The sequence below is a fragment of the Microtus pennsylvanicus genome, chromosome 10, assembly GCF_037038515.1.
Source record: "Microtus pennsylvanicus isolate mMicPen1 chromosome 10, mMicPen1.hap1, whole genome shotgun sequence".
In the NCBI taxonomy this organism is placed as follows: Eukaryota; Metazoa; Chordata; class Mammalia; order Rodentia; family Cricetidae; genus Microtus; species Microtus pennsylvanicus.
In genome coordinates, this window is record NC_134588.1 from 97446323 (window position 1) to 97462870 (window position 16548).

At 52.6% G+C, this 16548-nt stretch overlaps 1 protein-coding gene across 1 annotated transcript in view; it reads left to right on the top strand.

The window, feature by feature from the left end:
- Kif26b (kinesin family member 26B) overlaps window positions 1–14337 on the top strand; it is a 124942-nt gene extending 110605 nt beyond the window's left edge. Inside the window, exons 9-12 of the mRNA XM_075989283.1 lie at window positions 349–3766; window positions 10058–10260; window positions 10727–10877; window positions 13573–14337. Coding sequence (XP_075845398.1) covers window positions 349–3766; window positions 10058–10260; window positions 10727–10877; window positions 13573–13721 — 3921 coding nt within the window. The 3' untranslated portion in view covers window positions 13722–14337. The remainder of the gene's footprint in view (window positions 1–348; window positions 3767–10057; window positions 10261–10726; window positions 10878–13572) is intronic.
- Window positions 14338–16548: the final 2211 nt, after the last annotated feature.

Below are 16548 nucleotides of genomic sequence, written 5' to 3' on the forward strand. Positions count from 1 at the left end.
TCCTTCCTTCTTTGTGTATTCTTTTTAAGTATATACAAAACAAGTGAGTCTTCATGGTCAGTGGTCTGAGGCAGGGGAATAGCCTTGAGGAAGTCAAGTGGTGCTGGATAGGTCACCACCTTTCCCGAGCAAGCTAATTCACCGGTGTGCAAATGGGAACACATGCCCATGGGGTGGGACTGGGAGGTGTCCTGGCACAGCCCAGTGAATACTGGCCCCTCCACGGGCGGATCTTCAAGAGCCTAGGGCCAGTTAGCAGCTTGCACCTGCCATATGACACAGGCTCCCTAGGAGGGAGGGCTGTCTTGAGAGAACTCCCCATTAATGATTCTCTTGCCCACACTGCAGTATACATCGAGTTCCTCGGGGGGAGAAAGCTCCTGTGAGGAGGGCAGAATGCGCAGGCCTACCCAGCTGAGACCCTTCCATGCCCGGGCTTCGGTGGATCCCGAATTCCCCCTCGCCCCGCTGTCCAGTGACCCTGACTACTCCTCCAGCAGCGAGCAGTCCTGCGACACCGTCATCTACATCGGGCCCAATGGCACGGCCCTGTCTGACAAGGAGCTTACTGACAACGAGGGCCCCCCAGACTTTGTGCCCATTGTGCCGGCCCTACAGAAGACTAGGGGTGACAGCCGCCCTGTGGAGGCAACAGAAGCTGCAGCCAACAAGTCGGAAAGAGACTGTCTGAAGTGCAATACCTTTGCCGAGCTGCAAGAAAGACTAGATTGCATTGACGGCAGCGAAGAACCCAACAAGTTTCCTTTCGAAGAGCTGCCCATCCAGTTCGGGCCAGAGCAGGCAGGTAGATGTGTTTCCTTAAGCCAAGCGGCAGAGCCGGATACACTCTCTGAGTCTGATAAAGAAGATAACGGGTCAGACAATGGCCAGCTGACCACCGACAGGGAAAGCACGGAGCTTCCAGCCTCCAAGGTGCAGCAGAGACGGTCCCCTGTGCCTACTGTGACACGGAGCAGCAGCCCTAGTCCTGCCTCACCTCGGAGCATCCCGGGCAGCAGTAGCCAGCACAGCACCTCCCAGCTCACACAGAGTCCCAGTCTCCAGAGCAGCCGGGAGAGTCTGAACTCATGTGGCTTTGTGGAGGGCAAGCCCAGACCCCTGGGCTCCCCACGGCTAGGCGTTGCCAGCCTGTCCAAGACCTCAGAGTACAAACCCCCCAGCTCTCCCTCCCAGAGATGCAAAGTCTACACCCAGAAGGGGGTCTTGCCTTCCTCTGCCCCACCACCTTCCCTGAGCAAGGACTCTGGCATGGCCTCCAGCGAATCCTTGCTTCAGCCTGACGTCCGTACTCCCCCGGTTGGAATGAGTCCCCAGGTTTTGAAGAAGTCCATGTCTGCTGGGAGTGAAGGGTTTTCGGGAACCCTGGTTGAAGATGGGCACCAGGAAGGTCCTCCTGCAGACTCCAAGAAGGAGATTCTCAGCACCACGATGGTGACCGTGCAGCAGCCACTGGAACTGAACGGGGAGGATGAGCTGGTGTTTACACTGGTGGAGGAGCTGACTATCAGTGGGGTGCTTGACAGTGGCCGCCCCACCAGCATCATCAGCTTCAACAGCGACTGCTCCGTTCAGGCCCTGGCCTCAGGCTCCCGGCCTGTCAGCATCATCAGCAGCATCAGTGAAGACCTGGAATGTTACTCCAGCATGGCCCCCGTCTCAGAGGTGAGCATCACGCAGTTCCTGCCGCTCCCCAAGCTGGGCCTGGATGAGAAGACGCGGGAAGCAGGCAGCCGGCGTTCTTCCATCAGTTCCTGGCTAAGTGAGATGAGCACGGGCAGCGATGGGGAGCAGTCTTGCCACAGCTTCATAGCGCAGACGTGCTTCGGGCATGGGGAAGCCATGGCAGAACCCCCAGCTGCAGAGTTCGTCAACACCATCCAGAACACCGCTGTGGTATGCAGAGAGAAGCCCGAGGTGGGCCCTGACAATCTACTCATCTTGTCTGAGACGGGAGAAGAATCTGTCAACAAAGCCCCTCCCGTCAAAGGCTGCAAAATCTCCACCCTAGGCAAGGCCATGGTCACCATCTCCAACACGGCCAACCTGAGTAGCTGTGAAGGCTACATCCCCATGAAGACCAACATCACGGTCTACCCCTGCATTGCCATGAGCCCCCGAAATGTGCAAGAGTCCGAGTCCTCCACTGCCACCCCAAAGGAAGCCCCCAAAACAGCCCAATCCCAGGAAAGCAAGGAAGCCAATGCAAGGAGAGAGATGAAGTTTGAAGATCCCTGGCTCAAACGAGAAGAAGAGGTGAAAAAGGAGAGCGCTTACCCCGGTGAGGAAGGGGTGAGGGGCGAGGCCGTCACAAGCTCCCTGACGACTGAAGGTAAGTCAGAGCAGGAGCCGAATGCCAGGCCCAGCTCTGGTGACAGGCTCAGCTGCAGCAGCGGAGAGGCGTCTACCTTGCAGGTGACTGACAGCATCAGGAGAGTTGTGGATGGCTGTGAGATGGCCCTGCCTGGCCTGGGGGCCCAAAGCCCCATACATTCCAACAAAAACCTCAAGTCAAGCAGCCTCCCAAGGGCATTTCAGAAAGCTGACAGGCATGAGGCGTTGGACAGCTTCTACCATTGCCTGGCAGACAGCAATGGCTTCAGCGGGGCTCTGGGTATCCAGTCCTCGAAGACAACACTGGAGAGGAAGGTGGCATCACCCAAGCATTGTGTCTTGGCACGGCCCAAAGGGACCCCGCCTCTGCCTCCTGTCCGCAAATCTAGCTTGGATCAGAAGAACAGGGCCAGCCCTCAACACAGTGGCAGCAGCAGCAGCAGCACCGGCAGCCCACTGAACCAGCCCGCTACCTTCTTGGCTTGCTTCCCTGATGAGTCCAACAGCAAGACCAAGGATGCCAGTAGCAGCAGTAAGCTCTTCAGCGCCAAGCTGGAGCAGCTGGCCAGCAGAACCAATTCTCTTGGCAGGACAACAGTCAGCCACTATGAATGCTTGTCCCTGGAAAGGGCGGAAAGTCTGTCATCCGTCAGCTCCCGCATGCACGCCGGCAAAGACAGCACCATGCCTCGCACTGGCAGGAGCCTGGGTCGCAGCATAGGGGCCTCACCACCCAGCTGTGGCATCACCCAGTCTGCAGGGGCCTCTCCCAAGGCCAGCCAGTCTAAGATCTCCGCAGTGAGCAAGCTCCTGCTAGCCAGTCCCAAATCTCGCAGCCTGTCCACCTCGACCACCAAAACCCTCAGCTTCTCTACCAAGTCCCTGCCACAGTCTGTGGGCCAGAGCTCCAACCTGCCACCCAGTGGGAAGCACATGTCCTGGTCCACGCAGTCGCTCAGCAGAAGCCGGGGCTCTGGGCTGGCTTCTAAACTGCCCCTGAGAGCCGTCAATGGGCGCATTTCAGAGCTGCTGCAGGGCAGTGCGGGCCCCAGGGGTGCACAGCTGCGGGCAGAGGCAGAGGAGCGCAGTGGAGCTCCCACAGAGGACAAGCCTGCAGCCGCCCACCTTCTGCCCTCACCCTACAGCAAGATCACCCCTCCTCGGAAGCCTCACCGCTGCAGCAGCGGGCATGGTAGTGACAACAGCAGCGTCCTGAGCGGGGAGCTGCCACCTGCCATGGGGAAGACGGCCTTGTTCTACCACAGCGGCGGCAGCAGTGGCTATGAGAGTATGATGCGGGACAGCGAGGCCACCGGTAGCGCATCCTCGGCCCAGGACTCCATGAGTGAGAACAGCAGCTCCGTGGGAGGGAGGTGCAGGAGCCTCAAGACCCCAAAGAAGCGGTCCAATTCAGGTAGGCACCAGGCATGGGCTAGGACAGAGGCATCAGGCTTCTGGGATGGAAGCAAGGTTCGTCTCCTTGCTTTTGACCAGCCATGGGAGTGTGTCCAGATACTGGAACTGGAGTCTTGGGCTCCCTTTCCTCAGTGTCCTGCCACCTGGGTCCTTGACTGAGGACACAATCCCCAGAGGCTTTCCTGAAGGTCTGGGTACTGGGGGATGCTAGCTGTGGGGGGGTCTGGGTACTGGGGGATGCTAGCTGTGGGGGGGTCTGGGTACTGGGGGATGCTAGCTGTGGGGGGGTCTGGGTACTGGGGGATGCTAGCTGTGGGGGGTCTGGGTACTGGGGGGTGCTAGCTGTGGAGGGTCTGAGTACTGGGGCGTGCTAGCTGTGGGGGGTCTGAGTACTGGGGCATGCTAGCTGTGGGGGGTCTGGGTACTGGGGGATGCTAGCTGTGGGGGGTCTGGGTACTGGGGGATGTTAGCTGTGGGGGGTCTGGGTACTGGGGGATGCTAGCTGTGGGGGGTCTGGGTACTGGAGGATGCTAGCTGTGGGGGTGCCAGGAGGGAGCTCATTCTTGCTCGTTCTGTTTTGCGTCACTTCTGCCTTCACGTGCACGTGTTTCTACTCAAAGGCTGAGACGACTGTTGTCTAGAACCTTCTGAGGGGTCAGAGCCCCTGCCCTTCTGACTACAGAAGCCTGTATGTGAGGCTGGTGGCCTCCAAGACCCTGCAGATCCCCCTCCTGGAGATACGGGGCACTGTCATTTCATTGAAAGTGGGGTGGGAGAGGGCTAGTCTCCACTCGCACCGGAAACACACTTGTGGCAGTGGTAGACACAGAACAACCACAGGTTTCCTGCAGTGCCCCTCCCTAAGTGATAGGCAGTAGGAGTCCATGCTGTCCTGCCCACCTGCTTTAGGGCGACTCTCTGCCGTGTCCAGAGTATGCCATCAGAAAGGACCTCACATCTGAGCGACTGATAGGTTCCTTGGAGCTTGGGGTGGACATGTGACAGCAGGTTATGTTGGACAAAAAAAAAAAAAAAAGACCAAGGTCAGAGCTGGTGGCCCAGGTGCCATGGAGTTCATGAACTCAGGGGACAGTCAGGAGGGAAATTCGGAGACAAAGGTGCTGAGAATAATTTAGATACCATGAGAGTTTTTCCTGAAACTCTCTGGATGCTAAAGAAATTGTCCTTAGTGATGAAGCTTCTGATTTTTGTTCTTAACTAAATAAAATCATTTTCCCTGTGTATACTCCTGAACCTCTGCTGAGTGAGGACAGCGGAGTATAATGTCCTCATGGCCTGTCTAGCCTGTTCCCTGTCCTGTATGCCCTGCCAGGCTCTGCAATTGAGAGCTTTCTTGATCCTTCACCCTGTGTGTCAGTGCTACCAGCCTGGCTGGGATTAAGAGATGGGATGACATGCAGAAACGGAGCCTTCTCTCAGTGGTAGCTGCTGCAGGAACAGCCCATGGGCTTCCCCTACCTGCCACGGGATTGGTTTTGCCTGTTTCCTGCCAGCTGTAACCCCCAAGCTCTGCAAGGGACCGGTCCACATAAGGGCTGAGATCAATGCCCACCATAAACTATTTTTCTTCCTGGGATCACAGAATTCCATCTCAAGGGACAATGTAAGCTTATGGTTTCCCATTACCATACGCCGTGATCTAGAGAGGCCCATCCATCTGTCCGGCCATCGCAGATCATGGCACGAGGCAGCAGTGAGGGCCCTCCATTCCGGGCAGGCTCAGGCACTGCTGTGGCTGCTGCCGCTGTGGCATCTGCATTTCCTGGGTGTGTGTTTCTGAGTCTGCTGTGCTCACGCTCAGCTCTTATTCCATCCCTGTCTCTGGCTTTGCAGACAACCCCCATGTACGATGGGGTGACAAGTGACAAGCTCTTGGCGCAACAAGGCAACCACTGTGGTCTATCCCCGGGGCCAGGAGCTCTGAAACGCGCTGGTGTTAGTTGCTGAAAATAGCAAGATATTTAAGAACACCAGTCTTCATGGGAAATAAACATGCTAGCCTTCCTAGTACTTGATTGACAGGCATTGTTATTACTGCTTGCTCAGTGCTGATCTTCAAAGCCCGGAGAACAGCGCAAGGCTCGCTTTAAGGTTCACCTGTGTTTTCCCTGTGGACTCTGTTTCTGTTTTCTAATTTAGTGAGTTGCAACCCAGTTACTTTATTCTTCCACTGCCGTAAACTTTCTAGTCAAGGCTTCTTAATACATTGGTTTGTCTGCGACGCTGGACTGAAGCAGGAAAGCGCACGAACGAAAGGAAGCAAAGTGTCCGTAACTGCTCAGAGTGAGGCGGTGGACGCTGCACCTGTCCTTGCCCAGGGCCAACTCCCTTCGTAGCCGCTGCCCTCCGAGGGACTTCTCTCAGAAGGCTATTGAAGGAAAATGGTGTGACATAAAAATGCCAGGGAAGGGGCTGGGGATGGGATTTAATACGGGGTATCCCAAGCATTAGACCTCGGTGCTCAGCCACCGTAGACCGAGGGCTCGGTGATGGATACGGCTGGGAAGATGGGCTCATTTCAGGTTAGGTGACCTTGTCTGGCTTATTTATGATTATTATTAAGAGAGATGCTGGCTGTCAGACGCGATCAACATAAATCACAAACAACTTCTTTAAGAGAAGCCATAAGACTCCTCAAAGGGTACTTCTAACTAGAAGGCCAGTCCTCAGTCACTAGTGATGCCTGAGATTTAGAATTGCAAAGAAGGCAGTTATCTTTTATCTGGGATCGCCTTTGCATCCGGAGAACTGCGGTGATTTAGTTGTTTTCTTACTGGGAAAGAATTAGAATTGTGTCGCTGGGAAATAGCCACGAGCCCTCTGAATCCCGTGTGATGTCTATGTAGCAGAGAGTTGATCCAGCATTGCCGCGTGTCACCACCATTCAAGCCCTTCCTGGAGACCCACGCTGGTGAACAGCACATAGCAGAGAGTTGATCCAGCATTGCCGCGTGTCACCACCATTCAAGCCCTTCCTAGAGACCCACGCTGGTGAACAGCACATGAGGTTGGGCTCACAGCAAGGCATATGGGAAAGATTAAACTTGGGGCCATGAGCTATGTGACTTTTATTTGGCCTTTCTGGGCCTCAATTTTCTTATGTACAAGAAAAATGGTGGGTTTGATAAATAATGCTGGGCATATTATTATTATAAAACTAAAAACAATAGTCTGACGTTCTTTCCATAGAAAAACCGTATGTTAGTGAACTTCATTTTTAGTTATTGCATTAGACAGTTTTTTGTTACTATAATGTCTGAGATGATCGCCTTAAAAAGGAGAGAGGCTATTTCATGTTCTGGGTTCAGTCATGATCTGTTGACTTTCTTGGTTTTGGGGCCAGTGCTGAGGCAGCACATCCCAGGAGTAGAGAGTGATGCAATGGTGGTTGGGAGTGAAAAGGGAGAAAGAAGCTGCATTCCCACAATTCCATTCAAAGTCATGTCCCCAGCTACTCAAGACCTACTCTGCCCCACCTTCCAAATGTTCTACCTCTTCCTAACAGTGTCACTCTGTAGAGCACAGCTGTAAAACACTGGCCTCTGGGACACCCAGGAGCTGCCCCGCAGCAGTTGCTGGACACTGATCAGGCATCCTCTACACTCAGGACAGAGCTGGTGATGTGGAAGGATGGGCAGCCTCGTGGGGTGTAAGACAACGCTGAGAGGTGTGAAATATTCAGAGAGAGGAGTAATAGCATAAAAGGGAGCAGCGAACAGAGACATACTGCCACGTGCTGGGCACATCCTGCCGACCAGCAGTGCAGGAAGCTTTCTGCCATAGGCAAGAAGATCCTACAAATCAAAGCAAGCGAAGACGGCTGTGGGGGAAGGGCCTGTCCTTAGACAGACAGACAGAGTGGATGGCTTTGGAAGGCGAGAAAATAAATCATGGGAATCCAGGTTTGGAGCGGCAAGTGTATGGCCCACTTACTGCAACATAGTGGGGGGCATTCAAGGGGCGCATTCTCAGTGAGCATAGTGAAAGCCTGGAAAAGGTACAGCCAGGTGGCATTACCCCTTGAGCACGTGGGAACTGTAATAAGAGCACACAGATGCATTCTGTAGAGCTCCGTAGAACTGTACTAAAAGCACACGATAGAGCATAGTCAGCAACGGAAAGTCATTATAAACTCTCAAGAGGAACTTGTGTGAGTAGATTTTCATTGATTCTTCACGGCTCCTAGCTAGCCCTCTGCGGTAGGCAACACACCACCGTGTAGCCTCAAGCTCTGAATTAGAGTGAAGATAACCTGGCCCATTGGGGAACAATGTCTGCCCAGCCAGTTATGCCCTTCTTAAACCAAACCTGACCCATTCATGATACAAACTTAGGAAGAGAGTTATCAACCCAAGTGTTGTGTTTACGCACTGAATGTCTATGTGTCTTAATGAAGGGACAGTGTGCTTTAGGATATCTACTTAGCTGGCGGTTTCTACTTCTTGTGGTTTTCTGTTGCTGACACTTACCCCAGATCCCACCAGCAACCTGGCAATTTTTCTCTGTTTTGTTTTGTTTCAAGACAGGGTTTCTCTGTAGCCTTGGAACCTGTCCTGGAACTAGCTCTGTAGACCAGGCTGGCCTTGAACTCACAGAGATCTGCCTGCCTCTGCCTCCCGAGTGCTAGGATTAGAGGCGTGCACCACCATCACCCAGCTATTTATTAGCAATTTATAGTCTGTGTTTTGAGATATGTCAAAGGTACTTTCCCCAGTGACCTAAGTTTCTGCCACTAGGCCCAACCTCTTCAAAGTGGTCTGTCACCTCCTGGAAATGGTTCTGTCACACCACAAGCCAGCAATCAATTAATGACTATTAATACATGCCCTTCATGTATGTGTATGAAGGAATTCTGGGTCTAAGGAGGCAGCTGGCATAATAAAGTGCTCGCCACATAGGTATGAGGACCTGCATTCAGTCTTCAGACCTACATTAAGGGGGAAAAAAGGAAGGGCGGGAGTATGGACGGAATGGAGGAGAGGGAGAGGAGAGAAAATAAAGAAAAGGTCAGATGTGTGTAATCTCAGTGCTGGGGTCACAGAGACAAGTGGATCGCTGGGGCTTGCTGGCTGGCCAGCCTAGTCTACTCAGCAAGCTCCATGCCGATGTCTCAAAAACCAAGGTGGATGATGACTGAAGAGTGACCTCTGGCCACCGCACACCTGTCCGCATGCGTGTGAGCACCTGTGCCCACACATAAACCTTCACACACAAAGAGAAGACTGAGGAAGACTCAGGAAGAGCGTCCGCCATCTTTGTACCTGTCTCATCTCATGCGGGGATCTAACGAGACACCATGCATCAGTCAAGATTAGGCTTGTCCACATGGAGAAGCTCCTTATGTGATGCCAGAGCTCCGTTCCGTTGTGTGTGAGGCCAGAGGTCCCCCCATCAGCTCCCCCACGTAGAGAAGGATGACTGAGAGTGGGGTGCTGTAGTAGGAGGAGTGGTGGGGCTGCGTCCCCGGCACCCAGCCGCCCGCACGGCTAGCTTTACCCGAAATAATTACACGGAAACTGTATTCTTTTAAACACCGCTTGGCCCATTTCTATCTAGCCTCTTCTGGGCTAGCTCTCACACCTGGACTAGCCCATATCTAATAATCTGCCGTAGCCCACGAGCTGGCTTACCAGGAATGATCTTAACCTGCGTCTGCCTGGAGTGGGAGAATCATGGCGACTCTCTGACTCAGCTTCTTTCTCCCAGCATTCTGTTCTGTTTACTCCTCCCACTTATGTTTTAACCTATGAGGGTCAAGCGGTTTCTTTATTGCTTAACCAATGAAATCAACAGATTGATATATGACATTCCCACATCAGGGTGCAGCTTGCAGCCTTCTTCACAGAGTAGAAGACTTCTTGGGTAGTTTATGACATCATCACTTATAGTAGGTCTCTGGACACAGTACCAAACACTAGGACATTGTTCCTGTAGCCGGGACACCTATAACTTCATCAGAACACCTAGCCCTGCCAGGGTTGTGCCAGCCTGGCTCATGTCCTTCCCTGCATACCCTGGGGGATGCTGGGAGTGCCTGGTAGGAGGTGGCCCTGAAGGCCAAACAAGGATTTTGTTCACCTGGGGATGAAGCAAACGATGGGTTAAGAGGCCAAATGGGTAGTGGGAGGCTGGAGGACTTCACACACGGCTCCAAAGCTGATGGCGGATGTTGTCTGTTCTGACTGTGGCTAATGAGGAATGTTCATCATGACCCTATGCTTTCCCTTCTGGTCAAGTTCACCGGCATCTCCTCTTCTTCTTGCCTTAGGTTCTCAGAGGCGGAGGCTCATTCCGGCATTGTCCCTTGACACCCCATCACCTGTGAGGAAAACTGCCAGCAGCACAGGGGTCCGCTGGGTGGACGGCCCCCTGAGGAGCACCCAGAGGGGGCTTGGGGAACCTTTTGAGATTAAAGTCTATGAAATTGATGATGTGGAGAGACTTCAGCGACGAAGAGGGGGAGCTAGCAAGGTGAGGCCACTGCCTTCCCAAGGGTCCCAGTTCCTGGCAGGTCCTGCCCTAAGAACTTCAGGGGAGCCTTCTCGGGTTCAGTGTGGGCAGTGGGTGGCGGCAGGGGGTTGTGGGATAGGTGCTATATGCTCCTTCTCTGGAACACCTTAAGTGTTAGTGAGCTGCATCCTGATGGGCTCAGGGACTTCTCTGGTTTCTTGTTTTGAGGTTTTACACCCTAGTGAACACCAACATTGTGAGGGGCTTTGTACCTTCTAGGTGAGAATAGCCTTCGGTAGTCTCCCAGGAGTTGAGTGTCTTGTCTGTCGAGGCCACAAGGCTCCCTGCCATGCTTCTGGGAAGCTGGGCTTTTGTCATTGGTCCTCTCCCAAGCCTCCCTTCTGGAGGAGGCTACAGGACAGAGTCAGAGCAGAGGGATGGCCTTCTGCTTCTCTCCCTCTCCAACCCCCCCTTCCTCTGTGGGCAGGAGGTCATGTGCTTCAACGCCAAGCTGAAAATCCTGGAGCATCGGCAGCAGAGAATTGCTGAGGTCCGAGCCAAGTACGAGTGGCTGATGAAGGAGCTGGAAGCAACCAAACAGTACCTGATGCTGGACCCCAACAAGTGGCTTCGTGAATGTAAGTCTGAGGGACCGGCCCTGGGGTTATCTCCGTTAAGCCAAAAGCCCAGGTGATCTTAACCACCTGGTCACTCTCCACAATGCTACTGTTCCTGTTGAGGGATAGATTGGATTAGCTCTAATTTATTTGTTCCTCGTCATTCCATTTACTGCAAAAGAAGGCTTAACTTTGCCCTGACTAGTACATTGGTTCGGGACCAATCCTGGAAGACTTGTCCGTGGGTAAAATATGTCAGCATCATTACAAACACTCTCTCCCCCACTTTCCTGCTCAGCTCTTCCTGCCAACCCTCAGCTACCCGCACCCCTTTTGGAACATTCTTCTCCTAAGGTCATCCCCTCCTGGCACTCCCTCACGGGCAACTCACAGGCAGAACCCAGCAGCTTAGGATTGGGTCTCAAAGAGCTGGTTTAAAAACAGAGTGGAAATGAGACCGGTACAGAAGGGCCAGGATCTACCAGTTCCTGATTGTACCCACTGAGAGCAATAACCCACTATCACACTGCCTCTTTCTGGGTAGCCTACAGGACAGAGAGTCCTCTTATGTTCCATTGCATCTGTGGCTCTGCTCAAGGTCCCGTAGACCTGATTTGGATACTGGTTGTTTTTTTGTTTTTTGTTTTTGTTTTGTTTTTTGCTATATGCTGACTGAGTGACTTTGGGGGAATGTTTGACTTTCTGGGTCTTGGTTTCCTTAGTGTAAAAAGGAAGAGTGGCTAAGCCTGTCTCATAGGGTGATTCTAAGCCAGAATGAGTGCTTAGGCTGCACGGCCTAGAGAGGGTGTTTAGCATCTGGTGGGAAGAGCTGCAGTTACCTCAGAGTTCAGTCAGCTGGCGGCTCCTGGAGGTAGATGATTCAATGCCTGCTCCCATGGTACATGGTTAATTCCTTGGTGGGAGATTTGGACGAAGACACAACCTCTCCCAACAACAGTGTCTTCATCCAGCAAAGGAACAAGGACATGAGCTAAAATGTGACTGAGACATTAACACACACCCTATGCCTCTTTCTCCTTCTCTGCTCTCACTAGCTTCTCCCATGGGTCCCTGGGTCCTTCCTAACCACAGGGGCTTCCCTTAGGCAGAACCCTCATTTTCAACAGCTTCTTAGAATTTTGTTTTTCAAAAGCAGCTTATGCCCAAGGCAGGCTTGAAAATGATCTTCATTTTCCAAACTTCCTCTTTTTTTCTGGGATGTGAATGAGTTTGCCTATCAGTACACATGGGCCTCAGATGGCTGGAGGGGGCGATTGCTCTCTTCCTGCCTTGGTCCATGTCAAGAGTCAGTAATTTTTTTTCTTTTTGATGCTGAGAAAAACAATGGATAGAACGTTACATGAAAGAGGGAAATACAGATTTTTTTAAAAAAAAAAAAAAGATATATTTAAAACAGGAATTGGAAAAAAAATCAAGGAGGCTGCGTGCTGACGCTCTCGGATGGGCTGCAGGCCGTGCTAGAACGGCCATGTGCGGGGATCCACCTCCAGTTTTAGTTTGCCCTCCCGCTGCCTCTTTCCAGGGCCTGTGATATCGCCTGATGTGCTTCCGGAAGGGTGAGGCTCTGATTTCAGTAACCTGGGCTGAGATGCAAGGCCCTGGGTCTGTTTCTAGCTGCAGTCCGCACTGGCAATATAAGCGTGAACAGGGACCCTTTCTGACGAGATGGAGGCTGCTCCTGTAGAGAGAACCCCACTCCACCACAGACTTCGCGTGTCTGTAGCAGGTTTGCACGTCATCTCATCTGCAGGGCCGTTCTTGTCAGAAACTCAAGGAGGAGAGGGCCACTTGCGTTGCTGTTTAAGAAATGATGCCAGCCGAGGTGATGTGGCCCAGCTAGGACTCCAATGTGAAGCCCCTGCCAGGCCACCCACACTGTTATCTGTGCTTCACTCCCGTGTGGACCTTTGGCAGTACCCCTAGAACAGGGACCAGGCCGTCTACCACTCCGCCAAGTCATAATGGGGCAAAGGGACCCACCCCAGACCTCTGCCCCGAGGAAGGGAATGGACAAAGACCTTGGGTGCAAGGCATCATGGTTATATGACTCAACTTGCCTTTTTGAGCTCAAGGGAATTTTAATTATTAATACACATGTTTTAAACATCATATTCCCCCTCCCCAGTGACCAGTGAGTAAGAGCGTACAGGAATGGGAGCCTGCTCTCTCCAGGGAGGTGGGGTGTGCATGTCACTCAGGTAACACCACTCTGTGGTGTGTATGTCACTCAGGTAACGCCGCTCCAGGGTGTGCATGTCACTCAGGTAACGCCACTCCGTGGTGTGCATGTCACTCAGGTAACGCCACTCCGTGGTGTGTATGTCACTCAGGTAACGCCACTCCAGGGTGTGCATGTCACTCAGGTAACACCACTCTGTGGTGTGCATGTCACTCAGGTAACGCCTGAAAGGCGGACTCTTGCTGCCATAGCACCCTAGAGTTGCTTGCCTTGGTTAACAGATCAGTAGAGTGGGGACCTCACAAATCTGTGCTGGAGGCAGCTGGGGAAAACATGGGAAGGTTCTAGACCACCTCCCTGTTCCTCAGAATCATCTCTGAATATCAGGAGCTAGAAACCACAATGGGTATGTGTGTGTGTCATTCCACCTCAGGCGACCTTAGCCCAGGGGAGGAGGGGGAGGTAGCCCTTCCTACGAGTAGCTGTCCCATCTCCAGGAGCTCCTTTCTCTTTCAGTTGACTTGGAGCAGGTCCTGCAGCTGGATTCCCTGGAGTACCTGGAGGCGCTGGAGGGCGTGACAGAGCGCCTGGAGAGCCGTGTCAACTTCTGCAAGGCCCATCTCATGATGATCACCTGCTTTGACATCACCTCCAGGCGCCGATAAGGACCAGCGGGCTCCAAGCCGTCAGGCCCTCACTCCCTAGGACTTCAGCAGGACACCACCCTCCCAGGCCCTCTGTGCTGGCAACGCTCAAGACACTAGGATGCGGATGAAGGTTGGTGGCAAGTCTGGAGTGAGCGAGGAGCGAAAGGCAATGTTTCCTTTGTTTTCTGTAGGGAAGAAAGGTAAAGACACCAACACGTGGAAGGAGGAAGTGATGGGAAAACCCGTGGGACTGAGAAAGCACTTTGAGGAACCTTGAAGAACTCTGTACATAAGGACTGCTAGCCAAGAGATTCTTACCTTGCAGTCATGAGGAAGGGGAGGGTGACGCGGGATTGCCATTGAAAGCAGAACACCAACAAGACGACCCAGAATGATGGATTAAGTGCCTTGCAAATCTTTATGATTATCCAAACATTTGTGTTCGTTCTTTCTTGTGTCCAGATGGTGCTAGTCAAGAAGAAATCAACAAAACCCGAAAACTCAACCCAGTTTTTGAAATGCATTTGCAGCTTGTTTTCTCTTGGTTCTGACTTGCTGTTTGTTCCCAAGAAATTGTGTTTGTTGTGCTATTTCCTAATCAGTATTGCAGCTGAATAAATGTTAACTGTCTTTCATGGTTGTTCCAGTAAGGCCACTCAGAACATGGAGACTCCATTGGCATGAGCCAGTGTGTTTCCCAGGGAGGTTTAGGAGGGCAGGGGACAGAAGACGCCACCTTCCGTGAACAGCAGGTCAGCCAACAGCTCCAGGCTTAGGCATGGAATGGGTGTGCATGAGCATTAGTGATGAGGAGGGATGTCTTTAAGGGGAAGGGTTCAGGGTGACCTGTTCTTCTTTGTTTCATGTATTTGTGGCCCTCAAAACAAGTTCATGCTCCTTTCTAGCCCAAAGCCTATGGATGAAAAGGTTGGACAACTTGAGCAGAACCCTGTTTCTTTGTCTTCATGCAATATGGTGTTATTACACAGGGTGGAGGTTGTCTGTGTTGATACTCTTGGGCTTACACGGGTTCAGGGACTTGACATCCATTTAGAAAAAGGAAGCTTGGGGTTGGGGTTGCATAGCTTTTTGTCACCCAGGATCCTGTCCACTAGCAAGAGGTCAGCTCTCTCCTATCCTAAAGCCTCTGTAGCTTGTCCCTGTGGCCTTGGTGTCCTGAGACACTGAGAGGAATCACATCTCTAAATTCTAGGACCCCAGATGTGCAGGTCAGAGCTGAATGAATGGGGAGACCTAGGTCTTGCTCCCCACTAAAACTGAGGACTTCATTCTCAGGTTACTCCCCTGCCTTCAGGGTTGTTGGACCATGTTAGGAACATAGGTCTGAGGCATGGAACGGCCAGGCATTGGCTGACCATAGGCTGCTGGAAAAACTGAGCATCCCAGGAGAACCAAGAATTCTCTCTCCAGGAGCCTACACAGTCTGCCTGTGTATATACATGCTCAGGGGTTTTGGAAAGAGGACTTTGCATCCACGCCCTCCCACTAACCAATTCCTCGAACCCAGATGCTCCCCAAAGAGAAAGAACTTTGTATTTCTGGACCAGCCCTTTCTCTGGACACATGTATCCCAGTGCAGCGTGGTATGTGGCCAACAGAACACACCACATAGAAGCTGCGGTCACGTGAGTGCCATGGCACCTGATCCTTTACCCAGAACATGGCTCAGATGAGACCACCAGCTTGACTGTTCTAGAGGTCAGTCCTGTGGATCGAAAGCCAGCCCCATGGGTCACAGGTACCGCTTCACACATTCCTTAAGAGCTGACTCTTATGAAGAGGGGTCCCAAGCTGCTGGCTGAATGGTCTGAGCTCTGGAATAGCACATTTCCCCCTCTGTCTCCTGGGGAAGCAGGGCCTCCCCAGATCTTCCACAGCTCCTCCCCAGTGCCATTCTCCAGGAGTCCTGGGCTCAGGGCCGAGCTCAGCCTCCTAACACATGTGTGCACAGCCTGCTTAACAGCAATGTTCTTGGAAGCTTCTGGACTCATAGGGATGCCAATACTATGAACATCTGTTTTGATTGCTGGCTTCAAATATACTTCTGTGTTTTGTTTTTCATGAAAGGCCTTGGTTTGGGAAAGATTTTAAAGGAGAGCATGTCTGGATGTCTTTTCCCTTCTCCAGAGCAGGTTCGTTTGATTAGTATCTATGAGCTTGGCTTTAGTCCCTGCTGCCTTTTCCCTCAACCCTGAGGTCACGGGCCTCGGGGAATCCTTTCGCTGGCCACCAACAGAGCCCAGTGCCTTTGCTGGAGTGAGACCAGGCTGACTCATCTGCAGAGAGCAGACTCCCAGTCAGCAGGTTCTCTTGGGGGAGAGGCCTTCAGCTGCCTCCCATGAAGACCTGTTTGCATACATTCCAAGCAACTTCATGCTACAGCACTGGTGGCTTGGCGGTGTCCCTAGGGTTCTTTCACCGAGCCAGGTATGCCTCCTAGGAGGCCACATCCACATGGCAGGTCATCCCCCAGGACCTACCAGGTGTGGTGCAGGGAGATGTTGTGTGAAATAGTGTGTAGCTCTTGTTCGTTCTCATATCCTGTCCCCCTCCAAAGTAAACTGTGAACATCTCGATCTACCGCATGGCATTGCATTATCTTAACTGATAACTTGTGGAGAATCCCTGCCTCCAATGATGCACCTGCTTCTGGCCCTGCCTATGAGCTGCCTGTAGGGACGCAAATCTTAAGGCACAAAGAAGTAGGCCTACCATCTCAGCCAGTGCCGCTGGGAGGCCAAAGGGAGGGGACAAGAGGGCAAAGGGGGCGTCAAGAAACTCACTTCTATTTCATCATCTGTCCATAGAAGGGCAGGAATTGTTT